At 33.8% G+C, this 16,690-nt stretch overlaps 1 protein-coding gene across 13 annotated transcripts in view; it reads left to right on the top strand.

Moving 5' to 3' along the window:
• Nucleotides 1–16,690, top strand: part of LOC115220760 (thrombospondin type-1 domain-containing protein 7A) — a 1,292,425-nt gene that overhangs the window by 1,149,793 nt on the left and 125,942 nt on the right. For 12 of the 13 annotated variants that reach the window (XR_005002721.1, XM_036510587.1, XM_036510591.1 and 9 more), the window contains 2 exons: nucleotides 4,770–5,099; nucleotides 10,493–10,522. Coding sequence is in view for 12 of the 13 variants with exons in the window: in XM_036510587.1 (XP_036366480.1) it covers nucleotides 4,770–5,099; nucleotides 10,493–10,522 (360 nt within the window). In the remaining variant the exon portion in view is untranslated. The remainder of the gene's footprint in view (nucleotides 1–4,769; nucleotides 5,100–10,492; nucleotides 10,523–16,690) is intronic. The other variant, XM_036510592.1, reaches the window with a different exon arrangement.

Raw genomic sequence — 16,690 nt, 5'->3', positions numbered from 1 at the left:
AGCACATTGAGCAAAATGCTAAGTGGCATTTCATCCATCTTTACAATCTGTGTTTAATACAGCCAGGGTCAACTTTGCCTTTCGTCATTTCAAGGTTGACGAAATAAGCACCAGCCAAATGCTGGGGTCAATGTCAATGACCCAAACAACTATCAGGCTTTATGCCTTTAGTGGAAAGGACCATTATTACTGATTATAACACTGATTAAAAGTTATTTTGTTTTAAACATAACTGCCATCTTGAAGCTGGAAGGAATAAATATGGAATATCATCTGTTTTAAATCAGGCGAAGAAACATCTTTTTTTTTTTTTTTGAATGCTAATTCTAGTTTTACTAACAGATAAAGTATTATCACATGGAACCAGAAGCATGACTAGATTATCAAAATCTGATTAAAGTAACAGATGTATTCTTGTGCAGCTCAATAAAACGAGTGAAACTGTAAGGTCATAAATGCAGTCACAAAATTAATGTCTAATCGTTCATTTCATAAATATAGATATTTACAGAGATTCGATTTTATTTATCTTCATATTTCAAATATTAATAAATTAGTGTTTGATCCTAGAAATTAAAACCAGAGGAATCTATTTAACAGGAAAGGAATTGGTGCTTATAAAGTGGCACCATATAACATTTCAAGTTTAGCCATTTAAACAAAGCTTTTCAATAATGTGAAGATTAATAAAATAAACCATAAAATGAAGGATAACACTTGAAGATACCAAGTACAGCAGTTCTGTGGTTTCCAAATCTGAAGTACTTTACTATTGTTATTGTTATTATTAGGCGTAGGAGTGGCTGTGTGGTAAGTAGCTTGCTTACCAACCACATAGTTCCAGGTTCAGTCGCATTCCATTGCCCCTTGGGCAAGTGTCTTCTGCTATAGCCTCAGGCTGACCAAAGCCTTGTGAGTGGATTTGGTAGACGGAAACTGAAAGAAGCCCGTTGTATATATATATATATATATGAGTGTGTGTGTGTGTGTGTATGTTTGTGTGTCTGTCTTCCCAACATTGCTTGACAACCGATGCTGGTGTGTTTACGTCCTCGTAACTTAGTGGTTTGGCAAAAGAGACCGATAGAATAAGTACTAGGCTTACAGAGAATAAGTCCTGGGGTCGATTTGCTCAACTAAAGACAGTGCTCCGGCAAGGCCACAGTCAAATGACTGAAACAAGTAAAGAGAGTATTATTATTATTATTATTATTATTATTATTATTATTATTATTATTAAGGTGGCAGAATTGTTAGCACATCGAACAAAATGCTTATCAGCATTTTGTTCATCCTTACATCCTAAGTTCAAATGCTGCTGAGGTCGACTTTGCCTTTTATCCTTTCAGGGTTGATGAAATATGCATCAGTTGAGCAGAGTGGGGGTTTTGATGTAATCAAGTAGAACCCCTCCCTCGAAATTTAAACAGAAAGGATTATCATCATCATCATCATCATCATCATCGTCCTGAAGCTGGTGAGCTGGCAGAAGAGTTACCATGCCAAGCAAAATGTTTTGCAGCATTTTGTCTGTCATTATGTTCCAAGTTTCAACACTGCTCAGGTTGATTTTGATAAAATAAGTATGGTTGATAAAAAAAGAACCAGTTGAACTCTGGTGTCGAAATTACTGGCCTTGTGCCAAAACCTAAAACCAATATTTCAGTAGTGAGTCTAGCAACTTAGTCCTCCACACATCTTGTTAACTCACCAGTATTTTCCACTTGATAACATTATTCTTTACTACATCAACATATGTGGGTTTGGGATGGCCTTTCCTTTCATCTTTGTGTACTGGTTTGCCTCTAGTAATACCAGCTGTCTTGGATCTTCCATTATCTCTGACATAACTGATCAAACTCATTCTCATGTCTGTGATTTTCTCACCTGATCTTTGTAACCTCTACAGAAATGCTTATAGCTAATGTGCTCATTCTGTTTAATGTTAAGTACTGCATGCAGTACTGTGGTGCGACATCCATCCAGTAGGGTAAGGCTTTAGGGTTCAGCATTTTCAGCCACAGATAATTTGATGAATTCATCATTTAACGTCCATTTTCCATGCAAGCATGGGTCCAGAGTTGGCATGGGGTCAGACCTGGCATGGGATCGGAGCTAGCATGGGGTCGGAGATGGCATGGATCAGAGCTGACATAGACTGGATGAGCTAAATCTATAAGAATATATTTAAAAGATATCCACTTTCCTTCCCTGAAATTTCAGTGAACATATATGGATGATGTTAAAGCACCAGTCCTTCATAAGGCATCAAAAGCTAAAGTGGGGATGCCGGAGCACTATCGCGGAGGCAGACAATTTTTAATACAAGCAGTCAGGCATGACTGAATTTAGAAAATATAATAACATAGTCTGACCATGTTAGATGTAGTCAAAAATTTTATGCTGCTTGGTTGCTGAGTCTATTTAATAAATTGCCAACAAGTAACGAAAACCATTAACTTCTATATACAACAAATCAGTAAAACAGTATCTAAAATTAATGTATCAAAACACAGCCCATGATGATGATGATTATAACAATGACAATGATGACAACAACAACAACAATGGTGGTAGTTGCTGCAATGAATGTTATTAAAAAAAAAAAAAAAGTATTTTTCTTTGCTGATGTTCATTACCACCAGCCCCATCACCATAAAGTGTTATATAGCTTTAACTAAAATGATAATTTTATCTCTTGAAACTTATGAAAAGACAACCCTAGTGGGGGGTGCTCAGTAGCAGAAGTTGTGTTGATCTTAACCTCTGTGGTCAGGAAACATATTCAGGTGAACTGTTACAAAGACAAAACAAACAAGATAATAAGTTCCATATTTTTCACACAGGAATTAAGGTCACTGACCTTTTATAAAGTTCAATGTCTATGGTGTCTACACAGTCACTGTCAATATCATGATATTGATCAGAATAATCTTTTAATATTATCCTGTAATTTAATGTGTTTTTATACTTCATTTCTTTTGGATTGCTTGTCTGACGACTGTGTATGGTTTGTTAATCAGATGTCTCCAGTTACACTTAACACTGAAAATCTTTCCTTTTGCATTACTCGGAACATTATTTAAATGAGCATGGAAAAACAAACAGCAACAGTCTCTGTGATGGTCAATTATTCTTTCAGCCTAAACAAATGAAATCAGACTTTTGTTGATGACAATTCAGATGAAAGATTTACTGCAAAATTCTTTCTGTCTCTTTTGAAATTGTCCACAATTGCACTGGAACATATTATTCATTATTTAGAAAAGAGCATTGTGTATTGAAGCACTGGTAGACTGATAAAATAATTTGATTTATCAAACTTTTATTTTCCAAGTTTGTAGGTCTGTTGTAAAACTGTCAATTGAGTAGTAGTAGTAGTAAACATGATGTAGAGTCTAAACTGATGAAACCCAATAGTTTATTATTATCATTATTATTATTTTATTATTATTATTATTATTATTATTATTTGGAAATAAATGAAAAGAGACAATGGATGTGAGGTTGAAGCATTAAAGTATGGAGTATAGGTTAATGAGTTCAAGCCCTATAATTTCACAGACCCCATTGTCAGTGTTAAATGATCATATTACTGGCAAGTTCAAGTTACTTGCATGTTTAAGAACAGGTCATCAAGTATTATAAGAATGCTGCAATTAATAATTAGCTCGTTAATGCCAGATGTATCTTAACTAACCACAAACTCATTGCCACAATATTTTATTATTTCACTGCCATGATGAAAAACTTCAACACAAAACCACACACTAACAACCAGAGAATGTAACTACAGGCAACCAATGAAAATTTCTGTGTATCTGCAAATGTTGTTAGAAACTATGACTAAAATTGATACATCAGACACACAGACATGACACTTTCTCATTGGTTGACCATGCATCTCCAATAAGGTACCACTGCAACTTTTCATATTGCAGTACACCTAGTGGCATTTGCAACCAATATAAATGAGATGGGGGGGGGGGGGAGATAATCTCAAGGAATCAACAATCTCCTGAATTAAGATGCCATTAAGTAAAAGACATTGTTTTACCTGGAGACAAAAGGATAATCCATAAGCATATTTCTGCCTCAATATGCATCATCAGCACAGAACTGTCTTACATCGCATATCTTGTTCCTCTTACACCTCTCAACTAATCTGTAACTCTACATTCTTGCTCATTTACATTACACATCCAGCATGGCAGGATTCCTTTCTTTCCAGTCTTCAAATGTCTACATTCATTATCCAGCCTGCACTACCACAATGCATCACAGTTCTTACTCAAACATCATACCATCTGCCTTTCACTCACTACGACCACCATCCCACCCAGCATAGAGATACCAGCTCCCTGAACTTTTTCCACTTTGTTCTCATTCTGGCTACTCTGTTTTCAGAGCACCCTCTCCACTTTTGAATAGGCCACCTAGGTCGTCACTACAACCAGCCAACTACTTTTAGGAAACAACCAAATATTAAAAAGAACATATTTTATTGCCCCATACAAAATCTTTATTCCCAGCCAGCCTGTCTGTGATTCCAGTGTGCTTTTAGTGTCCCTGTTGATCATATAAACTATTATGTATAGATTTATTCCAGTCACTTATATGGATTCTTTTTTATTTGTCAAATTTTATATTTCTAAGTAAATAATGTTCTTGAAACTAGACTTTCAATATATGATGAAATTTTTTACCATTAAAATATTGTTATAGTTTGAGCTTTATAATGGTGACTCATATTTTTTCATTCCTTTTAGGTAAAAGCAAGTATAATTCAGAATGCAAGAACCGTGAGAGATATCCTCGCTATCAGAGAAGGCACTGTCAATGTGATCCATTTCAGCCAGTAGTTATTGGTAATCAATCAGACTGCATAATCGAAGAACCAGTAAGAACCACCCCGGTAGATAAAGTTGACACATCACAGCTTTTCTCTCCATTTTCTCCTCAAGGGCCAGAGATGCAATCAACAACTGATGAAGAATCTTTGCAACAATCTGACTGTGGAGAGGGAAAAGCTTACAAAGCATTACTATGTCTCAACAGTAATAACATTTTGAAAGGAACTTCCCAGTGTTCCCATGCAGGTTTGCTTCCTTATTTTGACTCATTCTTTCCTATTCCTGCTCTTTTATATCCATTTAAAGCTGACGAAAATATTAAACATAAATGGTGTATGGAATGTTGAAATTTCAGTTCCATTCAATGGTTCAAAACATATGTTCTCTATTGTTTGCATTTAATCTCGTTTATATATTAATCTAAGTCCTCGCAGACTGAATGATAAAAGTTTACATATGAAATATCAATTTAACAATATTACTTAGCACTTGTCCCTCCTTTGAAATACACACATACAGTTGACATCTCAAATTATTAAAATATAATTATATCTTAATATATGTATATATACAATATATTAACTTCAGAGATGACCAGATACGTTTAAATGCAATGATGTTCTTAGCTGTTTTTAGCATTCTACTTAAAAGAGATCAGAGAAACTTAGACTTTGCATAGACATTTCGGGCAGAGTTTGCCTTTGCACATAGTAGGAAAATAACACAATTTACAAAGTAAACATTGCATATACATATGCACATTTAAATATAAAATGTGCATCAGTAGTGTGTGTGTGTGCATGTGTAAAATCTCAGCTCATCACCACTATTTGCATATATAATTTTAGAGGGAGAGAGATAGTTAAACAGCTATAAGCATAAGAGCTAATGATGTGTAAAAACCTACATCTTTATACAAATTAATCAATATCTTTGCGGAATGTAAACATCGTTTTTTTACTTTGAAGTAAAGCAAAATCTAATATCGCAATTTTATGCAATAACTTGCAACAAGTGAGTGCAGATTTGTTTATTCTGCATAAATCAGTTCACAATTATACTCATTTGTATATAACAGTTTTAAACATACTTCAGTTAAAAGTATTTATACAACTAAAAGTTATTTTTTAAATATACTAAGTATCAAATGGAATACTTTATTAAAATATCTGGCATTGTATATAATTTGAAGATCCATTGAAGTCTGTTTTCAATAATACATTTTCAATCTCATAAAATGTAGAATATTTATTTTAGTTTTTCAGCAACACAACTATTTCTTTCCTTTTATCACTTTTCTAAAAGACAATCTGATTATATATTGAACTAATGTTTGACTTTATATTCATTTAAAAAGGTTAAACATCAAATAAAGCATATTTCAAAACTAATTTTAATAAGTGTACAGCTTATGATACTTTTCAAAATGTTTTTTATACCAAAAGTAGTTTGTACATATTTACTAAATTGGATATAAACTTAAAATGTAATGACAGTCTATACTTGATTGCTAGTAGAGTGACTAACTAGAGCTGGATAGCAAATAAATGATCTGGGGAATAAAAATTTAAATATTTTGTAGGAGTGAGTCATATTTGCAGTTATAATGATAATATTCGTCTTGAGTGATAATCATGTCATCAGTGATGTGTGAGAAACTTTTAATTATGTAATGAAATGTAATTAGTTCAGTCATTACAACCCTACAATTGTCCACGGGTGTAGCATATTAAATGGAAGGGCTGATTTCAATGGACATTAGAAAGATAAAAAAATTACTGTTGAAGTTAGTCAAGTTTGACTCTAAAGCAAGAAAAAGTCTTGGCCTAAATAAGATAAACCTAACCTTGAAATTTTATAGGGGTTAAGCAGTAAATTAATCTCCTTAAGCTGTAAAGTTTAAGAGGTACCTTTATTTTGGAAGTAAAGTATACAAGCAAACACTTGAGGTAATACGCAACAAGGCAGAAGTTGAACAAAAGCAATAAGACAGGAAAAACAAAACTTTTTACAATGTAAAATTAACACCAAATTATCATGAATTTTCACTGGTCAATTTGGCAAGATATGGCTGACAAATACATCGTTATTATTTCTAAATCTTTTCCAGCTGGGATGGGCTGAATAAGACATTTAGACGTAGCTTTACACCTGATGCTAGCACTGTTGGTTGCTTTTCAAGACACATTGAAGCACAGTGGTCATGTGTGTGTGTGTGATACACAAGAGGTATGGTGAAGTCAGAGGCAGCTGTGTGAAGACAAACAACAAATCTCTAACACCAGGGGCTCTCTTTGGAAGCTGTTGATAATTTCTATTATGTAGGGGCCTAATGAAGTGTAGCTGATGTTCTAAAAGCATAGCTAGAGTAAAAAAAAACAAGTTGTAAAAAAGCTATTACCTATTATCATGTCTTTATATCCTCCTGAGCCTTCATACCCTCACATCTCCCCCATATCTCTCCAACCCATTCAACATATTCTATCCTTTCTTATCACCTCACCAAATTCTCCCCCTCATAAGTGATAGGAAAACAATCTGTGCATATTGAATATCCACTAAACTCCCCCTGCCACCACACATATCTAGCCACTCCTCCTTCATCTCGTCTCCTTCCAAAATCCTGATGGTTGACTTGCAAGAGATTGCACCCTAGCAACCTTTACCTACCACCCTGGATTCTTCTGACACTTTGTTCCCTTGGATGTACTTCCTTGAAGAGACACTCTGCTTTCTAATTCTCGCCTTATCTCTCCTTTCTGCACCACTCTACCCACCCATGATGTAACATGGCATTTCCTCTTCCTTAACCCACCCCTACCACTCTCCAACTTTCTCACTAATTCTTCTCTTTCTATTCCTTCTCTTTCCCCTCTCTCTAACGCTGTCTCTTAGTTTTCCCATTACTCTCTTTTCTCAGCAATAAACCTGGTAACTCTAATAAGAACTTGGATCTTTAAAAAATGTCCTGCAAGCATGGAAATCAAACCTATCCCCTCTATCATTGGGGTCCAACAATTCAACCCACCCCATCCTTTTTAACCCTAACCCACCCTTTCTTAACCCTTCTCCAGTCTCCTCCATTATTTCCCCTTGACATTCTATTTCTTTACTACCCACAAGGGGCTAAACACAGAGAGGACAAACAAGGACAGACAAACGGATTAAGTCGATTATATAGCTGGTACTTAATTTATCGACCCCGAAAGGATGAAAGGCAAAGTTGACCTCGGCAGAATTTGAACTCAGAACGTAATGGCAGACGAAATACCACTAAGCGTTTCCCCCGGCGTGCTAACATTTCTGCCAGCTTGCCACCTTACTTTTTCTTGTCCCTCCCTCTGCCAGAGCCTCGTGGAGTTTTAGGTGTTTTCGCTCAATAAACACTCACAACACCTAGTCTGGGAATCGAAACCACGATCCTACAACCATGAGTCCGCTGCTCTAACCACTAGGCCATTGCGCCTCCATCATTCGTTTCCTTGTTACTCTGTTACTGTTTCTTCCATCATACATTAACTTATACTCTTTCCCCACTGTCAGCAACATGTGACCCCCATGTCAAACTCTCTAACCCATGTCGACATGGAAAACACCAGTACAATGGGGATGGTTTTATATAAATATATGCAATTTTATATGTATATGCATATAAATGAGAGAGTGTGTGTGTGTGTGTCCCCTTTAATGCATGGGGCTCAATCAAGTAATGGGAGACAACTTACTACTGTTCATACAACAATAATAATAAAAAGTGGAAACTGTTCGGAATGTTGCATCTTATCCAGGAGATAACTATTGGGTTTACTTATATTCATTGGTATGGGTGTAGTCTTTCGCTTGTACCTGCCCAGTTGTTGGGGTTTTGCATTTACTGTTTGGCTATTAGTTTTCTGCCTTGTCAGTTTTTTCTCTTTTTGTAGAATGGTGATATTCAATGTTTGTGGTGGGGATGGGATGTAATTTTAATTTGCTTTTTTTATTGTTTTGTTGGAGTTAGGACAGTGGGGTGGTTATTGTTGTTTATGGGAGTGCTTAAGAAAACTATTAGGATAAATAAAATGGTTAGATAGACAAGTGCAGATAAATAGGTAGAATGAGAGATAAAATTATGAATACAAGAAAGTTTAAAAAAGGAAATGTGGGGTTTTATTGAAGAAATATATTAGGATATAGGTTGGTTGACAGGGAAAAGGTTGTTATGGAAACAGATAGGTAAGTGGAAGATTATGAAATCAAAAGGAAGATATTGAAAGCTGGATTATAAATGCAAAAAGACAAGAACACAACTACTTAAATTCTTTTAAAAATTCCATAAATTCATGTAATTATCTGAAAGTCATTCTACCAATTTATGTCTCTAAATGTCTATCTTTTTACAACTATTGGCAATGTTTGGTAGGATACTCATAACGAAAACTCTCATTCATGCATTTGTTTTAACATCTGTTTTACTAGTATAGGTTGGAACCCCTATTGAGGCAACATTTTACAGCTGGATGCCCTTTCTGGTGCAATCGCCTGTTTTTGAAGGAAGGGATTTCTTTCCCCACTGCAGATCAACCAGTTGCAACATCAACATTTGCAGGCACATACAACACACAAATGTGCATGCACGTGTATGTGACTGGATCTCATGGTTTCACAAGGAATTTATTAGTGGTTGTAGAAGTAGATACTTGTCTAGGATGTTTTGCAATGTGCTTGAGCCTGAAATCATGTCATTGCAAAGAGATCTTCTTAGCAAAGAACCAGACATACATGTATGTAGATATGTATGTAATATATATGTGTGTGTGTGTGTGTGTGTGCACGCGTGCATGCATGTATGTATGTATATATATTATATATATATATATATATATATATACAGGAAACATTCAATCATCACCAAATGTGACTAAAGATGCTGAAGCACCAATATTGCTAGAAATAACAGTTAAAATACTCATAGCTGTAAGAAGAGCAAAAATATATACACTGACAGGGGAGGTAACCACTCCATGAGTGTCGAAGATCAACCAGACTAGAGCATACATACATATATATATATATATATATATATATATATATATACGTATACATACATATATACACATACACATATATACAACATACATACATATACACACATACATACATATCCACACATATGTATATATATCTATATATATATATATTATATATATATATATATATATATATATATATCTGACAGACATATAAAACAAAGTGAAGCCAAATAAGTTATATTTAGTAAATAATTATTTGTATATGAATTTTGAAATATTTGCAATGTGGAAGTGAATATCAGATGAGCTGCATGAATATAAAATTATGTAGGAAGTTAACACAAGATAATGTTAATGAACATAAAAATGAAACAGCTTTATAAGTTATGTGTAATATAAGTCAAGCAAAATATAATTTAGATGCATAAAACATTAATAAACAATTTGTTTTATTTTTCAAAATTAATTTGAAGGCTCGTGTAATTTGTTTTCCAATTTAATATTGATACATGATTTTTAAGAGTTCTCCTTCATCTGGAAATATCTCATTTTAATTTATTAGAATCATTTCCAAAAACATCATCACTGATGTGACTTTTGCCATTTATTTTTTTATCTAATTAATAGGTCCACAAAATCCATGCTGCACATTTCAGTGTAAGTCTACCGTTGCCAAAAGATATCCTCCAATTCTTAATCAGTTTCCAAATAATTTCTAGCTTTCCTTTAATATCTCTCTGCTTAATAATTGTAATATTTTCTTCTGCAATTTTTGGTAACACCAGAGGAAACAAAGGATGCAAAATGTTTCTCCCCTTCTTTCCCTTGTAGTCAAGAATATTCTAACTTTATAAATCAAGTTTTCCTTTTTATCCTTATTTTATTTATTTATTTTGGTGTAAGAAAATTTGGATCTTGGATTAACATTAAATGCATGCTCTTACTAAATTATTCTTTAATTCTCTTTTTTTTATTCAATTTTATTTTTGTTGTTTTCCATAACAAGGTGAAATAACTTTTCAAAATCATGCAAGTACCCAGTACTCAGTTTTAATCATTCATTCTTTCATTCATATGACACCCACTTTTCCACCTTGGCAGGGTTCAGATGAAAATGTTATTGAGGTATTGTTTTACAGCCAAATGTCCTTTCTGATGTCCACCTTTACTGGCTTTTAATAAAGGATCTCTTATTTCAAATGGTCTTGAAGGCACAAAGCATGCAAACAAGTTATTGACAAGAAAACAACACTGCCTCAACCTCATAACTTTTGAATAAACAAGTGCAGTCATACACAAACACACCCATATACATAAGGTGACTCCTCTTGAATTTCCATCAAATTCACTCTCAAGGCTTCTGTCGGCCAGGACTATAGCAGAAGACACCAAAATGTGGGATTGAACCTGAGACGATGCAATTAAGAAGTGAACTTCTTAACCACACAGCCATGCCTGTATCTATTTTTTTTTATCCTTTTTCTTTTACTTGTTTGAGTCATTAGACCACGGCCATGATGGGGCACTGCATCAAAGAATAATTGTTTACTTAACTGAATTGACTGTAGTACTTAAATTTTTAAAGCATGATACATATTCTATCGGTCTCTTTTGCCAAACTGCTAAGTTACAGGGATGTAAACAAACCAGCACCAGTTGTCAAGCAGTGGTGGGGGGACAAACGCACACAGACATATATACACAATGGTTTCCTTTTAATTTCCATCTACCAAATCCACTCACAAAGCGTTGGTTGGCCTGAGGCTATAGCAGAAGACACTTCTCCAGGTAGCCATGCAGTGGAACTGAACATGGGACCATGTGATTGGGAAGCAAGCTTCTTATCACAAACCACACCAGCACCTCTCATTCAACATAACTCATTAACATTCTGATTACTCTATCAAATGTGATACTTATTTACTCCCATAGTTTCCAGTTAGACTTGCATTATCTCATAGTGTCAAGATTTCAATGATATGACTATTTTGGGACTGACATTGTTGCGTAGGCGTAAGAGCTCAGAACTGGCTTCTTTGAAAATAAAACAGAATAATTTAGTTTAAAAGGTAAAGGGTTAAAGAAAATTCTTTAAATTCAGTCAAGCATGTTAGGAAGCCAATCTGAAAATATTAAGTAAATGAAAAAACTTCACCATACACACTATCATATTGACGAACATTTCAATAGTAGCAACCTAAATATCATGACAAAAGTAGAATAATATTACTATCTTAATAGTGTCCTAAGATTTCTCTTAATTCTCATGAATATATCATATATATATGTGTGTGTGTGTATATATATATATACATATATATATTATATGTATGTATGTATATATTTCACACACAAATCTAAAGCTGATGTATTTTAATTTTAATAACTTAAACAGATTTGAAAGTACCTCATACCACCACTATAGAACAACCTGTGTAAGTTTCTGTCTCTAATCTATGATCCATACATATTTATTAAGAAATGTTATTCATTTTAAAAATATCATTACACAAAACATAGGAGATAGCTGAAAATTCTTTTCAGTTTTACTACAGAGCTGTGAATTATATTAGTTCATATGACTAGACATTGCCATTACATTCTTTAAAGTAAAGTTTTTATTATCTCATGTTGTTGGAGAAGTCTTCTTACTTCAAGCATAGTGAAAAGTATTAGCTTCTATCAAGCTATATCATAGCAATGAATCACAAATAGTAAACTCACACCACATGGCTCACAGCAGAACATGCATGAACCTGGAATATTCTTTTCTAAATACTCCAGATGGGTTGAAAGGCCCAGATATGGCTGTGTGTATATTTAAGAAGTTTGCTTTACAACAATGGTTTCCGGTTCAGTCCCACTGCTTGGTATATTGGTCAACTAATGCTTTATATATATATATATATATATATATATATATATACATATATATATTGTATGTATGTGTGTATATATATATCTATATATCTATATATATATACATATATATATTATAGGTATGTATGCATATGTATATATTTCATGTAGTTTATTGCCTTTAGGACAACAACTGTTCAAAATACAAACAGTAAATAACAAAACACAGCTTGCTTAGGTTGTACTTCCCAGAACAAATGGAGTGTTCAGCCATGCCTCGGAGACATGATTGCAAATGTGTCAATGCAAAGAATGGCAAGTGACACTTGCTGAAACACCCACCCTGCCTCGCAGGTCTCATTTCTGAGATGGGCCACAGTTATCCCAATTTTGAGGAGGAAAGCAGCAGAGACTGTGATTGATACAAACAAATAGTGGTCGGTCAGTCTCTTGTATTTGTATATCTTCTCCCTCGCATAATAAACAGAAATACCCAGGTTCGTAGCCAATGCAGCAAAGTTGGGGGCCAGAGAATATGTTGCAGCACATCACCTCCCAGATTAGGGATTTTTGTCTCTCATATAGGAAGAGTGTCATTCCATAGGGGCACTTACCATTCCTATGGCCAAGACCTACTGGCTCCAGTTGTGATGGAAACCCAGCCAATTCGAGGCCCTTTCTAAATATGACATTCAGGGCAGGGGAGCTGGCCCACACTATAGCTGCAGGATAATGGATGCTTTGTAAGTGAATTTGATAGACAGAAACTCTAGTAAGTTCATCACATGTCTGTGTTTACATGTTTGTTTTTCTTGGCACTATTCTGAAAATCACTGAACTACAAGTAGTAATACTATTCTTGTTTTACATGACAACAAATTATCTACAGCCTCTACTCTTTCATAGACATGGAATAAGAGACTGATTACTTGAAAAACAGATATGGATTAGTGAAAGGAAGGATATTCCAATGTAAAACAATGCCTCAATCAATGATCATCAAACCCATTGAAAAACTGGAGTAACAACAAACAAAAATTCTCTTCAAGCATCTCTTACACTCAATCTCAGAATATTTTAAAGCATTTACTTAGCATTGATATTTTTAACAAACAGTTTATGATCAAAATTATAGATTTCTAATTGATCAACTTTATTTTGTTAGAGATGAAAAACTTATGCAGCTAGTTCTTTTCATGGCAGTTTTTAATCATAATATTGTCAACAGATATTCAGAAACAAAAAGATAAAAAAATGTAAGAAATTAATGCAAAACATGTTCATGTTAAAAATGACATTTTATAATTGATGCCAAGAAAACTGATACTGCAGCTCTAGTTAATGCCCTAGCTAGCAGAATTAGTCTGCTGAGCAAAATGCTTAGCGGCATTTCGCCTGAGTTCAAGTATTGCCAGGGATGACTTTGCCTTTCACCCTTTCATGGCTGATAAAATAAGTACAAGTTGAGCACTGGGATCATTTTAATCGACTTACCCCTTCCACTAAGGTCACTGGTCTGGTGCCAACATTTGAAACCAATAACATAATCTACTCAAAATTTTCTACAGCATTTATATACTTATGAAAGCAAGTGTATAAACCACGAAGAGACACTCTCTCTGGTCATGCTCCACGTGCTGCTAAATCTTGCTTATATTACACCCTAATGTTTTAAGCAACCTATTGTTAATTGATATACCTTATCTGACTAAAAAGATAGTCAGGGTTTCAAGTTTCTAATCATATATTTGTTAAATCAGAGACAGCCTGGATGAAACAATAACAAATAACTGTGGTTGTTGTAAAATTATTATCCAATGAAAATAATTGTAATTTAGATCTAACACAAGAGGTTTTAGAACAGTAGCTGTCAGGAAATACTAGACATTTGTGCCTTGAACTCCTCATGGTACTGTCAAGGCATATGTACTAGGCACTCCTTGGGGTGCTGTCAAGGTATATGTAATAGACACCTAGACTTGGAGTCCATTTCCCTCCAGGTCTGACCACAGAAAAGGGAGAGGAATGGAGAGTAAGAAGTAGTGACAGACAAAGAATACACTGGCTAAGTTACAATTCAAAGAAGTTGAAAATTATTTCAATATATAACAAAGTATTTTAACAAATGACAGAGCATATTCCCAGTGGTTGAGGGCCTTCATTGGTGAAACCTGCCCTTAAATACTCAAGCCTGCACAAAATTTCTTGAGAGAAGACTGACATTTGGTCATGCATGCAACTCTTCTTTTTCCATGGAACCACTCTTTACCCAAGGAAAAGGTCTCCGATTTGGGCCAAAACTTTGGCATTGCTGTCAAAATGCAAAAAGCCAAAACAGATACTGCAAGGATTCTGAGTGGCCCTCTTACTGTTCTGTTAATCCCACAGACTGGATTCTTTTTTTTTTTCTTTTTTTTTTATCAATCTTGAAATGAAGAAAAGCAAAGTTGACTTTACTGAAATTTAAGCTTAAAATGTAGAGACTTAGAATAAACACTGCAAAGTATTCTATCTACCCTTTATCAATTTTGCTGATTCACAAAGTGTTTCCCAGAGTACTGGAACATGCTGAAAGTAGAATATAAATTTTACTGGAGCCTTAATGGACAATGAACGAGAATGAGTTACTGGGATATGTAACTACGTAACCAGTCCTCAATAAAACATGTTGGATTTAGGATGAAATATGGAAATATACTGAGCTTCAAAATGTGCACCTCAATCCTTTACCATTTAAACTGGCCATATCTATCTGTTTTATATCTAAAATGTTAAAATCTAGCCACTTACAGATACCCTACAATGTCACTCTAAAGATATGCAACCACATCATCAGAACCTCAAAGGTACAAGATAATGCACGATTAATTCAAAACAATGTGAATTCATAAATATAAAATTTGACAGAGTAATCTGTATGCTAAAAGGTTAATATTAAAGTAACTACATGTGTCTCTCATAAACTTTCAGTGGTGCCATTTATAAACTATTTCTTCAATTTTTTACCCAAATTTTTGAAAAAGTTAATTCCTAATAAGATTGCAGTGATCAGAGATCAAGAGTAATCTAGTATTTACAGTATTTTGATAAACGACAATATACTATATCAATGTCACGAGACTGCCCCACTCATCACTTCCATCTTCAAGAGTATCTCTATTATTCATCCCTGTTATCTAACCTATTTGTTTTCCTTCTTACAATTTATTTGTTTTGAAGTTTGTATTCAATCCATTTGTTTTAGATTTTTTTTTGTTTTCTGAAAAACAGTTGTTTTGTTTGTTTTTATGAACGCAGTCCCCTTTTTGTAGCAGCTCAATAAATATCTTCATTGTCTGTGATGATAGTTATGGAAACATTATCATAGAAAGGTTTTGTAAATAGAAAATTATGATTAAATATAAAACAATAGTTAAAAGTTAAATATGCATGAAAAATTATGCATTCTTTGTAATTTGGTAATTTATTTTGTTATTTCATTTATATTATTTCAGTTATTTAAATTTTTTTCTCCATTTAAAATAAGTGTAGATATGAGATAGATATGCCTCTCTCATGTGTTAGGCTATATGTATTAATTTAGATCTGCATAATAAATCAGTCCATTTAGAATGCTAATATTTCATTGTTTTCTTTTAAGTGCATGTTGCATTTTTTATGTTCCACCTAAACATAGTTATCACAATTATTCACCGACTCAAAAAAAAATCAACAAAAATTATAAAAAATCTTTTCCCCAGATCTATGCTACATTTTCCTAGATGTATCTGTAAATATTTTTAAAGATCTATTATGGTTTTTCATTAAATCAGTAATTAGAGTAATACTGTTATTGAATTCTTCACTGATCTGTAAATATACGGTTTCAATAATATAATTAGACATTTTACTAGAGTTAAGAATTGTTATTCAGAAACCTATTAATTTCTGAAGGAATGAGTATAGGGTGAGATTTTTGAAATGTCT

The sequence above is a fragment of the Octopus sinensis genome, linkage group LG17 (genome assembly GCF_006345805.1).
Source record: "Octopus sinensis linkage group LG17, ASM634580v1, whole genome shotgun sequence".
Taxonomy (NCBI): domain Eukaryota; kingdom Metazoa; phylum Mollusca; class Cephalopoda; order Octopoda; family Octopodidae; genus Octopus; species Octopus sinensis.
This window is presented reverse-complemented; position numbering and strand designations above follow the sequence as displayed.